Source organism: Anolis sagrei, chromosome 10, assembly GCF_037176765.1.
Source record: "Anolis sagrei isolate rAnoSag1 chromosome 10, rAnoSag1.mat, whole genome shotgun sequence".
Taxonomy (NCBI): Eukaryota; Metazoa; Chordata; class Lepidosauria; order Squamata; family Dactyloidae; genus Anolis; species Anolis sagrei.
Window position 1 is genome coordinate 36,946,755 of NC_090030.1, and position 20,276 is coordinate 36,967,030.

Consider the following 20,276-nt stretch of genomic DNA (forward strand, 5'->3'; position numbering starts at 1 on the left):
TTACAATCGATAACTATAATGGTCAGTCATCACACTAAAATCGTTGCTCATCATCCTCCATCCATATCTCAGGGTGTTGGCTCACTCGTCGAATGCCTGTCTCCATAACCAAGTCTTCACCTGTTTCCTAAATGTCAGGATAGAAGGGGCGGTTCTGATCTCCAGTGGGAGAGAGTTCCAGAGTCGAGGGGCCACCACCGAGAAGGCCCTGTCCCTTGTCCCCACCAGACGCGCTTGCGAGGCCGGTGGGACCGAGAGCAGGGCCTCTCCAGATGATCTTAATAATCTTGATGGTTCATAGGGGAGAATACGTTTGGAGAGGTAAACTGGGCCGGAGTCGTTTAGGGCTTTATAGGTTAATACCAGCATTTGAATTGTGCTCAGAAGCTAATTGGCAGCCAGTGGAGCTGGTGTAACAGCGGAGTGGTGTGCTCCCTGGACCCAGCACCCGTTAGTAGTCTGGCTACCAAGCGTTGGACTAGCTGCAGCTTCCGAGCAGTCATCAGAGGCAACCCCACGTAGAGAGTGTTGCAGTAGTCTAAACGGGATGTAACCAAAGCGTGGACCACCGTGGCCAAGTCAGACTTTGATTCTATGATTCTATGATTCTATCCTGGTAAAGTTAATGAGGATTCAGATAAGCAGAGTCGGCGGCTGGAGATTAGCCAGAATTGACAAGAGGCCCAATGTTTACGTAGATCAGAAAGAATTCATCAATTAAAGTCAAAGTCTGGAGGAAAACGAAACCAGTTTTTGGGATTTAAGTTTTGCCTGTAGAAAATCTTGTCAGATCAGGCATCGTTTGGAAACCAAGTTCTTGTGCCATGGAAGTCTTGCTCAAGGGATCTTGTTTCTGTGGAGTTTTTTGGATTGTCTTTGCATCCTGCTTGATTCCTGTCTTGGATTGCCTGCATTTCTTGTGTGGACATTGCTTTGGGTTACTACTGTTTAAGGACTAATACTTTTTGGAACCTTCTGCTCTTCTTACAAGCATTTATTTCATCTGGCAATGTACTAAACTTTAATAAAAGATGATTTGATTCTTCACTCTCCGTGTGGTGTGTTTTAAGTCAGAGGGTTTCCTCTGGACCTGGAGCGCAACACTGACGAGAACCTCTTCTCACCGTGAATCCTGGTGCCAACCTCCAGTGCTCTCGGTGCCGCTCCTCATCTGCTCCCAACGGGTGGACAACATGCCTGGCTGTGCAGACTGTGGGTTGCCCTTCCCATAGGCTTTCCCTACTTCACCTTTGCAGGGAATAGGAACCCAGAGCCCTCGTGAAAGTGGGAAGACCATGGACAAGCTTCTCTGGGAATCACTAGATCCTCCTGAGGGACTCTATGCCAATGTCTACCAGACTTTGAAGGGCTATCACATTGGGCAGAAGGATTTCTAGAGAAGAGTTCCTGCGAGGTGTTGGAAATTACAACCTTTTTCAAGCCTTCTCTAGTAATTTGTGTAGATTGGTAACTCATACCAATCTATACATTGTTGGGGAGGATAAAAGCCATTGCATGAACGCTCTCGGTCACTGAGCGAGGCACCCATCGCCATTCTCGTTTAACTTGAAACATCTGCTCTGTGTGTGTGACGTGCAGACCACACATGCCTTTGTAGCCAGCGTCCATCTTTAAATGTTTCGCTCCTTGTAAAAGGTATTTTCCTCCTGGACTCAGACTTTATATAGGGACCCTTGGGCCAAGGCTGCTTGGGCAGAAGCAGCAATAAAAAAGCACGGTCTCTGGTTAATTTGCATTTCTTCTTGTGCAAATATTACAGAATCACAGAGTTGGAGGAAACCTGGTAGGCCATGCAGTCCAACTCCATTCTGCCAAGGAGCAAGACAATCACATTCAAAACACCCCTGACAGATGACCATCCAGCCTCTGCTTAAAACCTCCAAAGAAGGAGCCTCCACCAGACTCCGAGGCAGAGAGAAAGAGAGAGAGAAAGAGAGAGAGAGAGAGTTCCACTGTTGAACCGCTCTCTCTCACCGTCAGGAAGTTCTTCCTCATGTTCCAGTGGAATTTCCTTTCTTTCCTGTCATTTGAAGCCATGGCTCCATGGAAGCCTGCCCCCTCCTCCCTGTGACTTCCCCTCACATCTTGATCCATGGCCCTCACCATGTCTCCTCTCTCTCAGCCTTCTCTTCAGTGCCCAGCTCTTTCAGCCACTCCTCATAGGGCTTGTTCTCCAGACCCTGGATCCTTTCTGTCGCCCTCTTTCTCTGGACACATTCAAGCTCAACATTGCTGCGCCCAGAACTGGACACAGTGGGATTCCAGGTGTGGTCTGACCAAGGCAGAATGGAATAGAGTATGGGGAGCAGGACTTCCCTAGATCTAGGCACCAGACTCCTCTTGATGCAGGCCAAAATCCCATTGGCTTCTTTAGCTGCCGCATGACATTGTTGGCTCATGTTCATCTTCCTGTCCACAAACACACCAAGATCTTTTTCTGCTGTGGAGCCAGCCATCGTCCCCCATTCTGCCTCTTTGCATTTCCTTTTTTTCTGCCTAAGTGGAGTCTCTTGCATTTGTCCCCACTGAACTTCATTGTGTTCGTTTTGGCCAATCATCTCTCTAATCTGCTCAGATTGTTTTGAATCCTGCTCCTGTCTTCTGGGGTATTGGGTTACCTCTCCAAGTTTCGTTCCATCTGCAAACGTGATAGTCCTACCTTCTAAGCCTTCCTCAAAGTCATGAATGAAGATCCTGATCAGGACCGGGCCCAGGACGGAACCCTGCTGATGGCACTCCACTCATCACTTCTTTCCAGGATGAAGAGAAGGAAGCATTGAGGAGAATCACTCTCTGGGTTCATTCATATAACCAATTATAGATCCACCTAACCATAGTTTTGCATCGCCCACATTGACTAGTTTGGTTACCAGGAGGTCATGGAGGTCTTCCTGAAATACAACACCACCTGAACTCTGCGAGTGCAGCATTTTTCCGAATGAAGCAGAGAGTGTTCGAGGACCGGGACATCTGTAGGGATACCAAGGGGCTTGTTTACAAAAGCCATTGTCCTTCCAACCCTGCTATACACCTGCAGAACGTCAACATTGACACTGAAATACAACACCGCCTGAGCTCTGTGAGTGCAGCATTTTTTCGAATGAAGCAGAGTGTTTGCGGACCGGGACATCCGTAGGGAGACCAAGGTGCTTGTTTATATATGACGAAACTATTGTCCAACCAACCCTGCTCTACGCCTGCGAAATGTGGACTGTCTACAGATGTCACATGCAACTCCTGCAACAATTCCATCAGCGCTGCCTCCGGAAAATTCTGCAAAACTCTTGGGAAGACAGGCAGGGAAATGTCAGCATGCTGGAAGAAGCAAAGACCACCAGCATTGAAGAGATGGTCCTCTGCCACCAACTCCGCTGGACTGGCCACGTTGTCCTGATGCCTGACCACCGTCTCCCAAAGCAGTTGCTCTACTCTGAACTCAAGAACGGAAAACGGAATGTTGGAGGACAGGAAAAGAGATTCAAAGATGGGCTCAAAGCCAACCTTAGCATAGACACTGAGAACTGGGGAGCCCTGGCCCTTGACCGCTCTAGCTGGAGGTCAGCTGTGCCCAGCAGTGCTGTAGAATTTGAAGAGGCATGAATGGAGGGCGAAAGAGGAGGCGCATCAAGCCAAACCCGAACAGGACCGCCTTCCACCTGGAAAGCGATGCCTTCACTGCGGGAGAAGATGCGGATCAAGAGTTGGGCTCCACAGTCACCTACGGACACACCGACAGAACACCGACCTTGGATGACCATCATCCTCAGACGACGAGGGATCGCCTATGTAAGTAAGTTCCTGAAAGCCAGATAGGCTCCATCCACAACATTCCCTGCATCTACCCAGCTTGTAACTATCAAAAAAAGAGATCATGGCATGTTTTTGATGAATCTGCATTGACTCTTCTCAATGACTGCATTCCTTTCTAAGTGGTGCAGACCACTTCTTGTGAGAAGATGGAGGCAAAGAAAGCCTGAAGGTCCCACTTTTGCTCCTCTCCTTTGGAATCCTGGGTTTGTATTCTAGGGAGAATGCTCAGCCAGAGAGGTTTCGCACCTTTTTATTTATTTATTTATCTATATATCTATCTATCTATTTATTTATTTATTTATTTATTTATTTATCATTCGAACTTCTATGCGGCCACTCCCCTGGGGCACGGAGTGGCTTACAAGAATGGCTAAAATCTAACACAATTTAAAATCAATTTAAAAACAATTTAAAAACAGCAAGATCAAAGAGCAAAGGCCTGTCGAAACAGGTCTGTCTTCCATGCCCTGTGGAAAGCTGGTAAGTCCCGCAAGGCACGGACTTCAGGTGGCAGAATATTCCAGAGTGATGGTGCCACTGCCGTGAAGGCTCTGCGTCTGGTTGCCGTTAGACGCAAGGTCTTGACACTGGGGACTTCCAATAGATCTTGGTCCTCAGAGCGGAGGGATCTCTGGGGTTGGTAGAGGGTGAGGCGGTCCCTCAGGTACATCAGCCCCAGACCAGGCAAGGCCTTCAAGGTGAGTCCCATCCCTTTGAAAGTGATCCGGTGCTCAATGAGTAACCAATGCAGCTGCAGGAAGATTGGGGTGATGTGGCATCTCATCGGAGTTCCCACCTGAATTTTGTACCAACTTGAGCTTCCAGATCACCAACAGAGGAAGGCCAATGTAGAGGGCGTTACAGTAGTCCAGTCTGGAGATGACCGTGGCCTGGATCACCGTAGCGAGGTCGTCCCTGGACAGGGAGGGGGCCAGCCATCTAGCCTGCCGCAGGTGAAAGAAAGAAGGCGGACCTGCTCACGGCGGAGAGAGACCTGGGCCTCCATCCTCAGCAGAGGGTCCAAAAGGACTCCCAGACTCTTGACCAACGATGACGGGCATAGCGCCTGGCCATCCAGGGAAGGCAGCTGGATGTCCCCACTGCCCGGTCGACCCAGCCAGAGGATCTCCGTCTTTGCTTGATTCACCCTCAACCTGCTGGCACGCAGCCATCCAGTCACAGCCTTGAGGCACTGATGGAAGGAATTGGGTACGGAGTCCGGTTGGCCTTCCATCTTCAGCACCAGCTGAGTGTCTTCAGCGTACTGGTCACACTCCAGCCCAAAACCTCGGACCAGCTGAGCAAGTGGTCACATAGAGATGTCAAACACCAGAGGGGAGAAAATGGCCCCCTGAGGAGGAACCCCACAAGAGAGTGAGGGGGGACCTCTCCACTCGCTGTCCACGGTTGTGAAGGAAGGAGGACGGCCAGTTCAAAGCCGTGACTACGCATCCCAGAAGTCACAGCCGTGGGAGCCAGAAGGCAATCACAGGAGTGTAACTGTGTCGAGTGGAAGGCCCCCGCCCGCCCGCCCGCAGCCCCTCTTGACTCCAGCCCTGATTTATTGACTCTTCTGCTGAAAAGTGCTTGTTGTTCCTCATTCTCCCGACAGCAAAGGGCCAGGTTGCTAAGTTACTGATATTTGACATCATCTCCTTCCCAAGGTGTTCCCACATCTGACAGGCTCGCCTGATTTACTACGCCGGGCAGCTTGCTGTTCCTTTGCCTGGTGACGTGCATAAATCCATTGGAAATGCCGCTCGCCTCGCCTTCCCCGCAACCTCTTCCCAGCAAAGCCTCCAAACGCCACGGAGAGGACGTTGCCATTACTCAGGGGCGCCCAGGCACATCCATCCACACCCAGGCTGCGCATTCCCCCCAAAAGGAAGCATCTATAGAAATAAAAATGTCATGTATTGTCAAAGGCTTTCATGGCCGGAATCACTGGGTTGTTGTAGGTTTTTCGGGCTATATGGCCATGGTCTAGAGGCATTCTCTCCTGACGTTTCGCCTGCATCTATGGCAAGCATTCTCAGAGGGAGTGAGGTCTGTTGGAAGTAGGAAAAAGGGTTTATATATCTGTGGAATGACCACGGTGGGACAAAGGACTCTTGCCTGCTGGAGCTATTAATATTATTCTTATTATTAAACTTTATTTGTACCCTGCTAGCATCTCCCGAAGGACTCGACGCGGCTTACAAAGGCCGAGACCTCAACATAACAACAACATAAAACAATACAACTCAAAGCAAATCAAAAACATAAAGCAATATCAACCAAACATTACACCATAAACACAGTAAAACCAAGGCCGGGCCAGTAGTGGGTACAGAGTAAAAAGTGTTGGGTGTGATAGGCGGCATATTGGATTTCAGGGCATGTGCCATGTGCAGACGATCTTAAAACTCTAATAAAGTGCTTCTGGGATGTAGTGCTGAAGTTTCCTATTCCGGGAAGGCACATCAGAACAGGCAGGTCTTCAAGCTCTTCCGAAAGCCTGCCAACGTGGGTGCTAATCTGATGTTTTTGGGGAGGGTGTTCCAAAGTCAGGGGGCAACCACAGAAAAGGCCGTATCCCTCGTTCCCACCCAACCGTGCTTGCGACGCAGGTGGGATCGCGAGCAGGGTCTCCCTGGATGAACGAAGGGAGCGCGTGGGTTCATAGACGGAGATGCGGTCACGCAGGTAGATGGGCCCCAAACCGTTTCGGGCTTTGTAGGTCAGCACCTGCACCTTGAATTGGGCTCGGTAGGTAAATGGCAGCCAGTGGAGCTCCTTAAACAGGAGGGTGGGAATGTTTCAACTGACCACCTTGATTAGCATTTGATAGCCTGACAATGCCTGGAGCAAACTTTTGTTGAGAGGTGATTAGCCCAAACATGAATTAAGGAAGATGGAAGGCCCTGCAGACTATTTCAATCAGAGAAGTCAGCCAGAGCAGAGCACCTGAGGAACCAACCTGGACACAGCAGATTATTGGAGAACACAGAAATGCTGGACCCAGGCATGTAGCTTCAGCCCCCCCCCCCCCCGAAATTTTCATGGTGGTTCGCGAAAAGGCCTTAATGGTGCATTATTTAAACTGTTATGTTTATTCATATCATGATCTGATCACCATACTCAATATATCCCATATGCACGGAGGGGGTATTGGGGTAACGATACAAAAGGTTTGCTAGGGTAGACCCTCTTTCACTCAGACTCAGACCCCCCCCCCGAAACTCAGCCCCCCCGAAACCCCCCCTGAAAAAAATTCAGCCCCCCCCCCCCCCCCCGAAACGAAATCCTGGCTACGGGCCTGGCTGGACCACTCTCACAACCACCATAGAATCATAGAATCATAGAATCATAGAATCATAGAATCATAGAGTTGGAAGAGACCTCCTGGGCCATCATCCAGTCCAACCCCATTCTGCCAAGAAGCAGGTGTATTGCATTCAAAGCACCCCTGACAGATGGCCATCCAGCCCCTGTTTAAAAGCTTCCAAAGAAGGAGCCTCCACCACACTCTGGGGCAGAGAGTTCCACTGCTGAACGGCTCACCATGTCAGACTACACAGAGAAGCCATTGACATCCACAAGAAGCATGTGGACAATTTCAACAGAAAGGAAGAAACCATGACAATGAACAAAATCTGGCTACCAATCTTTAAAAAACTCTAAAATTGCAACAGCACAACAACAAAGAGTAAACATCAAATCACTCTCAACAAAAGATTCCCCCCAGGCACTTCCAAGCCATTAAATGCTAATGAAGGTGGTCAGTTGAGACATTCCCACCTAGCTCCAACAGGCAAGAGTCTTGTGTCCAAATTTGGTGTCAATTCGCCCAGTGGTTTTTGAGTTCTGTCAATCCCACAAACGAGCATTACATTTCTATTTATATAGTTATGCAAACACACATAGATACCTACACACAAAGCACATACGCACAGACTGGGCCACAGCAACGCGTGGCAGGGGACGGCTAGTCTTTTTTATATACGAGAAAAGGAGACACCGGATGGGTCCGGCACGGAGGCGAGGAGGGATGATGGGCTAAACCTATTATCCGGCTAATTTGGCTTTGTGAACAAGTCACCTGGGCTGGGTCCGCTCTGCATTAAGTCGATTAGCGCCTTCTTTCCAAATGGTACGAGCCAGGTAATACCGCATATAATTTACTCAGTCAAGGGCATTTTCACCTGCTGATCAATTTACATATTCTCCAATGTCATTAGTCGGAAGCCAGTCATCGGAAGACGAGGGGAGAGAATACATTACAGACTTTTGTTCATTTAACTCCAGACATTTCATTCTAATTATAGGCAGGGTGTTGTTTTGTTCAAGGCGACGAAGCTTTTAATTACTATCGCACCTGCCCAGCTACCTGTGCAGCGTGGGGGGAGGCAGAGGCCCCACCCAGCCGAGGAGGGTTGCTGCCCACAGAGTGGACGTCGTCCAGCATTGAGCCCCTCCACGTGGAATGACAGGTCAAGTCTGCTTTTGGGACTAGGATGCAACCAAAACATTGCCCATTTCAATGTATTGTCGAAGGCTTTCATGGCCGGAATCACTGGGTTGTTGTAGGTTTTTTCGGGCTATATGGTCATGTTCTAGAAGCATTCTCTCCTGACGTTTCGCCTGCATTTATGGCAAGCACCCTCAGAGGTAGTGAGGTCTGTTGGAACTAGGAAAAAGGGTTTATATATCTGTGGAATAATGACCAGGGTGGGACAAAGGACTCTTGTCTGTTGGAGCTAGGTGTGAATGTTTCAACTGACCACCTTGATTAGCATATAATGGCCTGACAGTGCCTGGAGCAATCTTTTGTTGAGAAGTGATTAGATGTCCTTGTTGTAAGTTTTTTTCAGGTTATATGGCCATGTTCTAGAGGCATTCTCTCCTGACGTTTCGCCTGCATCTATGGCAAGCACCCTCAGAGGGAGTGAGGTCTGTTGGAACTAGGAAAGTGGGTTTATATATCTGTGGAATAATGACCAGGGTGGGACAAAGGACTCTTGTCTGCTGGAGCTAGGGATGAATGTTTCAACTGACCACCTTGATTAGCATTCGATGGCCTGGCAGTGCCTGGAGCAATCTTTTGTTGAGAGGTGATTAGATGTCCTTGATTGTTTTCCCTCTGTTGTTGTGCTGTTCTAATTTTAGAGTTTTTTTTAATATTGGTAGCCAGATTTTGTTCATTTTCATGGTTTCCTCCTTTCTGTTGAAATTGTCCACATGTTTATGGACCAGAGAAGTCAGCCATAGCAGAGCACCTGAGGAACCAACCTGGACACAGAATACTATTTGAGAACACAGAAATGCTGGACCACACCAACAACCACCATGTCAGGCTACACAGAGAAGCCACTGAAATCCACAAGAAGCAGGTGGACAATAGCAACAAAAAGGAGGAAACCATGAAAATGAACACAATCTGGCTACCAATATTAAAAAAAGCTCTAAAATTACAACAGCACAATAACAGAGAGGAAACAAACAAGGACATCTAATCACCTCTCAACAAAAGATTGCCCAAGGCACTGTCAGGCCATTATATGCTAATCAAGGTGGTCAGTTGAAATATTCACACCTGGCTCCAACAAACAAGAGTCCTTTGTCCCACCCTGGTCATCATTCCACAGATATATAAACCCTTTTTCCTACTTCCAACAGACCTCACTACCTCTGAGGGTGCTTGCCATAGATGCAGGCAAAACGTCAGGAGAGAATGCCTCTAGAACATGGCCATATAGCCCGAAAAAACCTACAACAACCCATTGCCCATTTCCATCACAAGGCCAACATCCTGCGCTGGGAAATGGATCTCTAGCACATATTTATTATTCACTAGCCATCCCCTGCCACGTGTTGCTGTGGCCCAGTCTGTGTATATGTGTTTTATGTGTATATATATATGTGTATATTTGTGGTTTTGCGCATGTGTTGTATTGTAATTTTTGTTTTTTGGCTTTTAAACTCTCTTCCACCGTGTTTTTCAGTGTGTTTATGAGTGATGGTCACTCATTGGCCTGATAGGTGTCTTGTGTCCAAATTTGGTGTCCATTCGTCCAGTGGCTTTTGAGTTCTGTTAATCTCACAAATGAACATTACATTTTGATTTATATAGATAAGTAAGAAGCATCTAAGTAAAATCCACTTTAAAGGAATAGGTAAATCCAATTAGGTAAGAAGACAAGTATGAACATTGTAATGTATTTTCTTTTCTTTTTTTGGCTTTTAAACTCTCTTCCACTGTGTTTTTCAGTGTTTTTATTAATGATGGTCACTCATTGGCCTGAGAGGTGTCTTGTGTCCAAATTTGGTGTCCATTCGTCCAGTGGTTTTTGAGTTATTACATGTTTTATTTATATAGACTAGCCGTCCCCTGCCACGCATTGCTGTGGGTACTGTGTGGGAGGTTTGGCCCAATTCTATCGTTGTTGGGATTCAGAATGCTCTTTGATGGTAGGTGAACTATAAATCCCAGCAACTACAACTCCCAAATGTCAAGATTCTATTTTCCCCAAACTCCACCAGTGTTCACATTTGGGCATGTTTTCGTGTAGAGTTTGGTCCAGATCCACCAATGTTTGAGTCCACAGTGATCTCTGGATGTAGGTGAACTACAACTCCAAAACCAAAACCCTTTCAGTATTTTCTGTTGGTCATTGGAGTCCTGTGTGCCAAGTTTGGTTCAATTCCATTATTGGTGGAGTTCAGAATGCTATCTGATTGCATCTGAACTATAAATACTGTGTTTTCCGCCCCCTGGCGACCCCTCCAGGGGTCCCGACCCCCAGGTCGAGAAACATTGCTCTAAGGGGAAGGCTCCTCCCAGCTGCAGACACAAGCCAAGGGAAACCCAAGCTGGAAATGACATTAACTTACCCGTAGTATCTCCTCCACACAGTTGGAGTCATTGGGAAGGGTAACCTAGAAGGGAGGAAATGGAAATGCCATCACTCCGCAAAGACACTTTACAAGCTACATTAGGTCTAGAAGGCAGGTGGTAGAACAAAGCCGTGTTTCATCAAATGCTTGCACTGCATCTAGCATCACAAAAGGAACATCTGAGGGTTGAATGAAAAGTAATGCCTTCACCTTCGTAACTCCTCAACAGATGGCAGTACTGGCATGTAGCAGGTACTGGCTTGCTCAGGAAACTCTCCTCTACACTTCCATTTTGGCAGGAAGCCTTTGTATTGAACGGTTATGTTGTTAAAGTGTGAAATATGGAACCCTGTGCAGACAGTCGGTCAATGTGACTTAAGCAATGTATGCAGCAGGTACTGGCTTGTTCAGTGGACTCTCCTCTACAGTTCCATTATGGCGGGAAGCCTTAGCATTGAACGGTTGTGTTGTTAAAGGGCAACAAATGGAGCCCTGAGCAGACGGTCGGTCAATGTGACTTAAGCAACCTATGAGGCAGGTACTGGCTTGTTCAGTAGACTCTCCTCTACAGTTCCATTTTGGTTGGAAGCCTTAGCATTGAACGATTGTGTTGTTAAAGTGCGAAGTATGGAACCCTGCGCAGATGATTGGTCAATGCAACTTAAGCAATGTTTAGTCATTGAATTCTTGACAGCAGAAGGTGTCACCCAAAGGAGATTCATCAGAGAATGCAAGCTGTTTATGGTGATTGTATTGATGTGAGGACTGTGCATCGTTGGGCAAGTAAGTTTAAAGATGTTGAGGTGACACCTTCTGCTGTCAAGAATTCAATGACTGCTCGTTGCTTAAGTTGCATTGACCGACCGTCTGCGCAGGGTTCCATACTTGGCACTTTAACAACACAATCGTTCAATGCTAAGGCTTCCCACCTTACTGTAGAGGAGAGTCTACTGAATAAGTCAGTACCTGCTTTTTCATTCAACCCTCGTAATCATTCATGACTGACATGATCTATTACCCTTAAAGGAGTAAATTGCATTCAGAAAAATATATAAAAGGGAAAGCAGTGTGTAAGAAAAGCAATATATATATATATATATATATATATAGGAATGCAATGTGTAAAAAAAGCAATAATATATTGTATACACAGAATTTATAATATTATAATGTAATGTAATATAAAACTAATAATAATAATATATATTGTGTGTGTGTATGTATGTATATATATATTGTAAGCTGTGCATATTGTATATACATATTTATAATATTATAATGTAATGCAGTATAAAACTAATAATAATAATAATGCAATATTATAATTATATTATATTATATATTACATGCAATATTACTAATAATATTACAATATAATGGTATGGTACAATATAATAATAATATATAATAATAATATACTAATATTGTGCTATGCTAATAATATACATATATTGTGTGTGTATGTATATATATTGTAAACTGCATATTGTATATACATGTTTATAATATTATAATATAATGCAATATAAAACTAATAAAAATAATAGTAATAATAATGCAATATTATAATTATATATATTATATTATATATTACATGCAATATTATTAATAATATTACAATATAATGATATGGTACAATATAGTAATATATAATAATAACAATGATATACTAATATTGTGCTATACCAATAATATAATATATATATATTGTGTGTGTGTGTATGTATGTATGTATGTATGTATTGTAAGCCGCACTCGGGGTGAGAAGGGTGGAATATAAATGCCGTAAACAAACAAACAAATAAATAAATAAACTTGGTTCTTATTGTCAGGGGACTCCTGGGGTTCAAACTTATGGGTGTGGCGCAGCTGGCTGAGTGTCAGCTGCATTAAGATCACTCTGACCAAAAAGGTCATGAGTTTGAAGCCAGCCCGGGTTGGAGAGAGTTTCCAACCAATTGTGTGTAGCCTGTTGTCGACCTTTGCAAACCGAAAAACAGTTGCATCTGTCAAGTAGGAAAATTAGGTACCACCTTAAAGTGTGGGGAGGCTAAATTAACTGATTTATGAGGCCATAAAGAAGACTCCAGCAAAGCATTCCAGCGGGGAAGCATGCGGGGAATGCGGAAGTGTCACACCTGAAAGACAGTTGCATCTGTCAAGTAGGAAAATAAGGTACCACCTTAAAAGTGTGAGGAGGCTAAATTAACTGATTTATGAGGCCATAAAGAAGACTCCAGCAAAGCATTCCAGCGGGGAAGCATGCGGGGAATGCGGAAGTGCTTCATCAGCATCGCAGATGGACAAGGAAAGCGACAGCTCCCCTGGCGGCCAGAAAAGAGTTAAACAGCCTCTGTGTATGTCTGTATATGTTTGTATGTCAAAAATTGGCATTGAATGTTTGCCATATATGTGTACACTGTAATCCGCCCTGAGTCCCCTGCGGGGTGAGGAGAAGGGCCGAATAGAAAAGCTGGAAATAAATCATATAAATAAATAAATAAACATGAAAACATTATGCTCTCACCAACATGAAAGCATTGCGATGACCTTTCCCCGAGCTGGCTTCTCGTCTACCAGCCAGGCGAGAACTCCGCCTGACACACAAATCAAGACAAGCTTGCCGGGTCAGGTCACTGTCAAGGCTTTCTGTACTTTCAGTATCATCTTCCCTCTGTGTATGTCTGTATATGTTTGTATGTCAAAAATTGGCATTGAATGTTTGCCATATATGTGTACACTGTAATCCGCCCTGAGTCCCCTGCGGGGTGAGGAGAAGGGCGGAATATAAAAGCTGGAAATAAATCATATAAATAAATAAATAAACATGAAAACATTATGCTCTCACCAACATGAAAGCATTGCGATGACCTTTTCCCGAGCTGGCTTCTCGTCTACCAGCCAGACGAGAACTCCGCCTGACACACAAATCAAGACAAGCTTGCCGGGTCAGGTCCCTGTCAAGGCTTTCTGTACTTTCAGTATCATCTTCCCTCTGTCTATGTCTGTATGTCTGTATGTCAAAAATTGGCATTGAATGTTTGCCATATATGTGTACACTGTAATCCGCCCTGAGTCCCCTGCGGGGTGAGGAGAAGGGCGGAATAGAAAAGCTGTAAATAAATAAATAAATAAATTGAATTTACTTTTGCTACAACACCTAACTCTAAGCAGCCAAGGAAGCCTGGATTTCCACTGCATCGTTGCTAGCTACGTTCCTAATTCAATCACCCCAAACGATTGCTGCCAAGAGACGTTTCCAAGTATATTTTCTCCCACTGAGGTTTCCCGACTTCCCTGAGACATGGAAACGATCTTATATCGGAGCCTGCTTACGTGGCACACGGCTTAACCGCTCACTAAAATGTAAAGAAGGCAGACACATTTCCTAAAAATAACTCTCTTCCATTTGATTTATACATCACATTAATTAAATGCTACATTTCCAGCAGCGAGCCGCCCGAGTTCCGATGCAAGAGCTAATTAAAGAAAAGCCGAGAGTTGAAGGGAGCCGCGCACGGAAAGGCCCCTCCGCCAGCACCGATGCGAGTGCGCAGAGAAGCGAGGCCAAACACACACCGCTGGAGTTGCAACACAGAAGTAACTGTTCAGCCTCAAATTAATGAGGCCCTCCGCGAAGCAAGAATGCCCATAAATCCCTAATGAGAATTTTAAACACATAAAAACTTCCTCATACAAAGTGTTTGCTTTTGTTTTTACCCAATAACAAATAAGCCAATAATTTTATGCCTCTAAATGACACTATTAACTGTCAAGGATTGCTTTGTTTGACAAGCGTTCCATTCAAATGCAGTCCAAACCCATTAATTGGCCTGCTGCAAAAGGCTTCGTGATCGCTTTTAGGTGGGTTCGCCCCCCCCCCTTCTTCCCTTCCCAAGGAAATGTAAACACGGGGTCAAGAGAGGCGCCGGTTTTGACTTGAAAACACCCTGAAACAGGCTCTAGATTTTGCATTCCAAATGAATGGTAAGAGAGCCTCCAACTGGGAGAGAGGATCGTCAATCACAGATCTCAGCCAGCTCAATAGGTAAAGAATGTCAGAATAAACATGTTATGATGGGTGAAATGGTCCAATATTTGAAATGTGATCACTGCTGAATTACTGCTTGACTGAACTGTAGAGGAGAGTCTACTGAACAAGCCAGTACTTGCCGCATACATTGCTTAAGTCACATTGACCAACAGTCTGCGCAGGGTTCCATACTTTGCACTTTAACAACACAACCGTTCAATACTAAGGCTTCCTGCCAAAGTGGGACTGTAGAGGCGAGGCTACTGAACAAGCCAGTACTTGCTGCATACATTGCTTAAGTCGCACTGACCGACCGTCTGTGCAGGGTTGCATACCTCACACTTTAACAACACAACCGTTGAATGCTAAGGCTTATGGCCAAAGTGGGGCTGTAGAGGCGAGGCTACTGAACAAGCCAGTACTTGCTGCATACATTGCTTAAGTCGCACTGACCGACCGTCTGTGCAGGGTTGCATACCTCACACTTTAACAACACAACCGTTGAATGCTAAGGCTTATGGCCAAAGTGGGGCTGTAGAGGCGAGGCTACTGAACAAGCCAGTACTTGCTGCATACATTGCTTAAGTCGCACTGACCGACCGTCTGTGCAGGGTTGCATACCTCACACTTTAACAACACAACCATTGAATGCTAAGGCTTATGGCCAAAGTGGGGCTGTAGAGGCGAGGCTACTGAACAAGCCAGTACTTGCTGCATACATTGCTTAAGTCACACTGACTGACAGTCTGTGCAAGGTTACATACTTTGCACTTTAACAACACAACCGTTCAATACTAAGGCTTCCGGCCAAAGTGGGACTGTAGAGGCGAGGCTACTGAACAAGCCAGTACTTGCTGCATACATTGCTTAAGTCGCACTGACTGACAGTCTGTGCAAGGTTACATACTTTGCACTTTAACAACACAACCGTTCAATACTAAGGCTTCCGGCCAAAGTGGGACTGTAGAGGCGAGGCTACTGAACAAGCCAGTACTTGCTGCATACATTGCTTAAGTCACACTGACTGACAGTCTGTGCAAGGTTACATACTTTGCACTTTAACAACACAACCGTTCAATACTAAGGCTTCCGGCCAAAGTGGGACTGTAGAGGCGAGGCTACTGAACAAGCCAGTACTTGCTGCATACATTGCTTAAGTCGCACTGACCAACCGTCTGTGCAGGGTTCCATACTTCGCACTTTAACAACACAACCGTTCAATGCTAAGGCTTCCTTAAGATATTTTACAGCAGGGGGTCCTCAAACTATGGCCCGTGGGCCGGATACGGCCCTCCAAGGTCATTTACTCAGCCCTCGCTCAGGGTCAACTAAGTCTGAAACGACTTGAAAGCACACAACAACAACAACAACAACAACAACAACAATCCTGTCTCATCAGCCAAAAGCTGGCCCACACTTCCCACTGGAATACTAATAAGTTTACATTTGTTAACATTGTTCTTCATTTTAATTTTTGTATTGTGTAAAGGAAATGTGCAGTGTGCATAGAAATTCATTCATGGGTTTTTTTTTCAAATTATAATCCGGCCCTCCAGCAATTTGAGGGACTGTGACCTGGCCCTATGTTGAAAAAGTTTGAGGACCCCTGTTTTAGAGTGTATGAGGCAATTCTTCCTCCTCCTCCTCCTCCTCCTTGTTCTTCTTCTTCTTCTCCTCCTCTTCCTTCTCCTTCTTCATCTCCTCCTCCTCTTTCTCCTGCTCCTCCTCCTTCTTCTTCTTCTCCTCCTCCTCCTCCCCCTCCTTCTCCATCTCGATCTTCTCCTCCTCCTCCTTCTCCTCCTTCTCCTTCTCCTTCTCCTCCTTCTCCTGCTCCTCCTTCTTCTCCATCACCTTCTTCTCCTTCATCTCCTTCTTCTTCTCCTCTTCCTTCTCCTTCTTCATCTCCTTCTTCATCTCCTCCTCCTCCTCTTTCTCCTTCTTCTTCTTCTTCTCCTCCTCCTTCTCCTCCATCTCCTTCTTCTCCTCTTCCTTCTCCTTCTCCATCTCCTTCTCCATCTCCTTCTTCTTCTCCTCCTCCTCCGCCTCCTCCATCTCCATCACCTTCTTTCCCCCTCTTCCTCCTGCTCCTCTTTCTCCTGCTCCTTCTCCTCCTTCTCCTCCACTTCCTTCTCCTTCTTCACCTCCTTCATCATCTCCTTATCTCCTCCTCCTCCTCCTCCTTCTTCTTCTCCCCCTCCTCCTCCTCCTCCCTTTACATCTGCCTCCAAGCCTGGATTTTGCTATATTCTTTCCGAGCTGGCTCGCCCACCTGACGCGGCTTCACTGGCGACCTTTTTCACCTGTCAAAACAGACAGATTTCCCCCCTGCCAGATGCAACCCGTGGCCTCCGAAGGTGCCGCGTGGAGCGTTAATCCATTCCAGCAGACACTCATTGAAATTATAATTCAAAGTTCAGCTTCCTTTAGCATTTCCTGCTGAAATATTTTTGGCATCCCAGGGCAGAAAGTCAGAAACGGGCTTCCTACCGAGATCGCATTTAGCACTTTCTATCAATGCTGGGCCTGAGCGTTCCCAACTGGCAGAGGATTCAGCAGGCGTTGGATCCCATTCCTTTTCTTGAGAGGGCTGCTGCTCTCTTTGAGGACCTTTGAGGATCTCGACCTGCTGTTGGACCTCCTCAGGAAGAGGTCGAGAGAGACTCGGATAGATTAGGCAAATGGGAAGGCTTCAGGGAAATCCCCAAGAACTATCTTGGCAGACTTTTCTATTTCCATTCATTTGGACTGATGGCATAAACAAAAGAAAGCACACCTTGTGGGAAAATAACAGATTCAAGGATTCAACACGGATTCAAGCTCTCCTTAGAATCCTAGAGTTGATCATCCAGTCCAACCCCATTCTGCCAAGAAGCAGGAATATTGCATTCAAATCATCCCTGACAGATGGCCATCCAGCCTCTGCTTAAAAGCTTCCAAAGAAGGAGCCTCCACCACACTCCCTCCGGGGCAGAGAGTTCCACTGCTGAACGGCTCTCACAGTCAGGAAGTTCTTCCTCATGAAAGATGGAATCTCCTCTCTTGTAGTTTGAAGCCATTGTTCCATTGCGTCCTAGTCTCCAAGGAAGCAGAAAGGAAGCTCCCTCCCTCCTCCCGCCTGTGGCTTCCTCTCACATATTTATACATGGCCCTCATCATGTCTCCTCTCAGCCTTCTCTTCTTCAGGCTAAACATGCCCAGTTCCCTAAGCCGCTCCTCATAGGGCTTGTTCTCCAGACCCTTGATCATTTGAGTCGCCCTCCTCTGGACACATTCCAGCTTGTGAACATCTCCCTTTAATTGTGGTACCCAGAATTGGACACAATATTCCAATTAGAATAATTTTAATTGGAAATAATTAAAAAGCAGCAAAGTAAAAAAGCACTTTACAGAAATAGGTAAATCCAATTAGGTAGGAAGATAAGCAGGATCAAAATAGTCCGGGGTTAAGTTCCCTAACCAAGGCAGAATAGAGCATGGGGAGCCTGACTTCCCTGGATCTAGGCACTAGACCAGAATCCCATTGGCTTTTTTCGAACTGGAATAAATGGCAGCGTGGACTCATATAGAATCCTAGAATCAAAGAGTTGGAAGAGACCTCCTGGGCCATCATCCAATCCAACCCTATTCTGCCAAGAAGCAGGAATATTGCATTCAAATCACCCCTGACAGATGGCCATCCAGCCTCTGCTTAAAAGCTTCCAAAGAAGGAGCCTCCACCACACTCCCCCTGGGGCAGAGAGTTCCACTGCTGAACGGCTCTCACAGTCAGGAAGGTCTTCCTAATGTTCAGATGGAATCTCCAGTTATATATAACCCAGTTGAAAGCAGATCTTGTGGGATTGTCTGCCTTGATCTTCACTTCACTTTCACTTCACTTCCCTTCACTTTATTCCTTAATTCGTGGCTCTCCACCCAGGTGCTCCGAGCGACTTACAGTCTAAAATAGCATTTACACAATATAAAAACATTCAACATAAAAACATTCAGCAGTGACTATTTGGCAAATTAGATCTGATGACTTAAATGCACACCCAAACAGGAGTTGCGCCTTTACAAAAGGAGTTGCGCCTTTACAAAAGGTTGCAACTCCGGCATTGCTCTAACGTATGGAAGCAAAGAGTTCCACAGAATTGGAACATAAGTCGAGAAAGCTCTACAACAATGCCTTGTAGCTTCCAGGTGTCCCTCCCTCCCTCCCTCGGAGATTTTCCTGGGTGGATGGAGGTGACCACGGATGGAGAAGAGGAATGAGGCGGTCCCTAAGATAGAAAGGTCCTTGGCCATTTTGAGCTCTAAATGTCAGGATCCGGATCTTGTCAGAGATCCCATGTTCTCTTGGGAGCCAAGGCAGTTGTTGCAGAATCGGTGTCATATGGGATCTTAGAGATGATCCCGCTAGCAGACTGGCCACCGCATTTTGGACCATCCAAATCTTCTGGGTTGTTGACTTTGGAAGGCTGGCATAGAAGGCGTTGCCATAGTCCAACCTCGTGGTGACTGTTGCGTGGATGACCATTGCCAATGCTTCTACCAAAAGGTCGGATGCCAATTTCCTTGCCTGGCGAAGATGGAAAAAGGCCTGCTTTCCTTCTGGCCGTGATCTGGGCCTCCCTCGTCAGCGATGAGTCCAACACAACCCCTTTAAGGCTTTGAACAGGGGCAGGCGGAACCAGAGCTTCCTCATCGAAATCAGGCAGAGACTGGGTTAATTCTGGCGGCTGGCCGGGCCAGAGGATCTCCCTTTTTGCAGGGTTCCCTTTGAGTCTGCTCACTCGCAGCCAACTCCTCACTGCTTCCAAACACAGCCTCAAGTTCTCAGGAATCATGGTGGTTGTCCCAGGTTCGAGACGCAAGAGTAGCTGGGTATCATCTGCATACTGGTAGCACTCTCGGCCAAAGCTCCGCACCAGTCCAGCAAGTGGCTGGACGTAGATGTGAAACAAGAGGGGCGAGAGGAGGATGGCACCCTGGGGAACTCACTCCACAGCCAAGGCAGGAGCTCTTAGGGCTTTGGCCTCACACACTCCACCCTCTGTCTCCGGTCCCGGAGGAACGAATTGAACCATTTAAGGCAGTGTTTCTCAACCTGGGGGTCAGGACCCCTGTGGGAGTCACGAGGGGGTACCAGAGGGGTCACCAAAGACCATCAGAAAACATAGTATTTTCTGTTGGTCATGGGTGTTCTCATTGTCTCATTAATGAGACATGCCACATTATCACGGGGTGTCTGTGCCCTACACCACTGGAGAAATTACACTGCTTAGCCGGTATTGCACCACCTGACATCCGCCGGGAAGGAGCAGCCAATAGTGAAAGGACCAAGGTAGAGACATCTCCAGCTCATCCCCTGTTTGGGTATCAGCCAGCACGTCAACGACTTAAATCAAGACATAGTTTTCTTAGATCTACAGAGACTCTCGCTGGAACACCCCAGCAAGCGAGAGTCCAAAAGTGGCAGTCCCAAACCCAGCACCTCAATTCATGGGTGATACCAGATGAGAGACTCCCCCCTGGGCACTCAGAAGACTGGGCGACT

The 20,276-nt window shown here is 46.4% G+C and overlaps 1 protein-coding gene across 3 annotated transcripts in view; it reads right to left on the reverse strand.

Moving 5' to 3' along the window:
• The window catches only part of AFF2 (ALF transcription elongation factor 2), a 489,804-nt gene that overhangs the window by 235,455 nt on the left and 234,073 nt on the right, over window positions 1-20,276 (reverse strand). For 2 of the 3 annotated variants that reach the window (XM_067471706.1, XM_067471705.1), the window contains exon 4: window positions 10,705-10,749. The exons of the other annotated variant lie outside the window; for it this stretch is intronic. In XM_067471706.1, coding sequence (XP_067327807.1) covers window positions 10,705-10,749 — 45 coding nt within the window. The remainder of the gene's footprint in view (window positions 1-10,704; window positions 10,750-20,276) is intronic. 3 annotated transcript variants of the gene reach the window in all.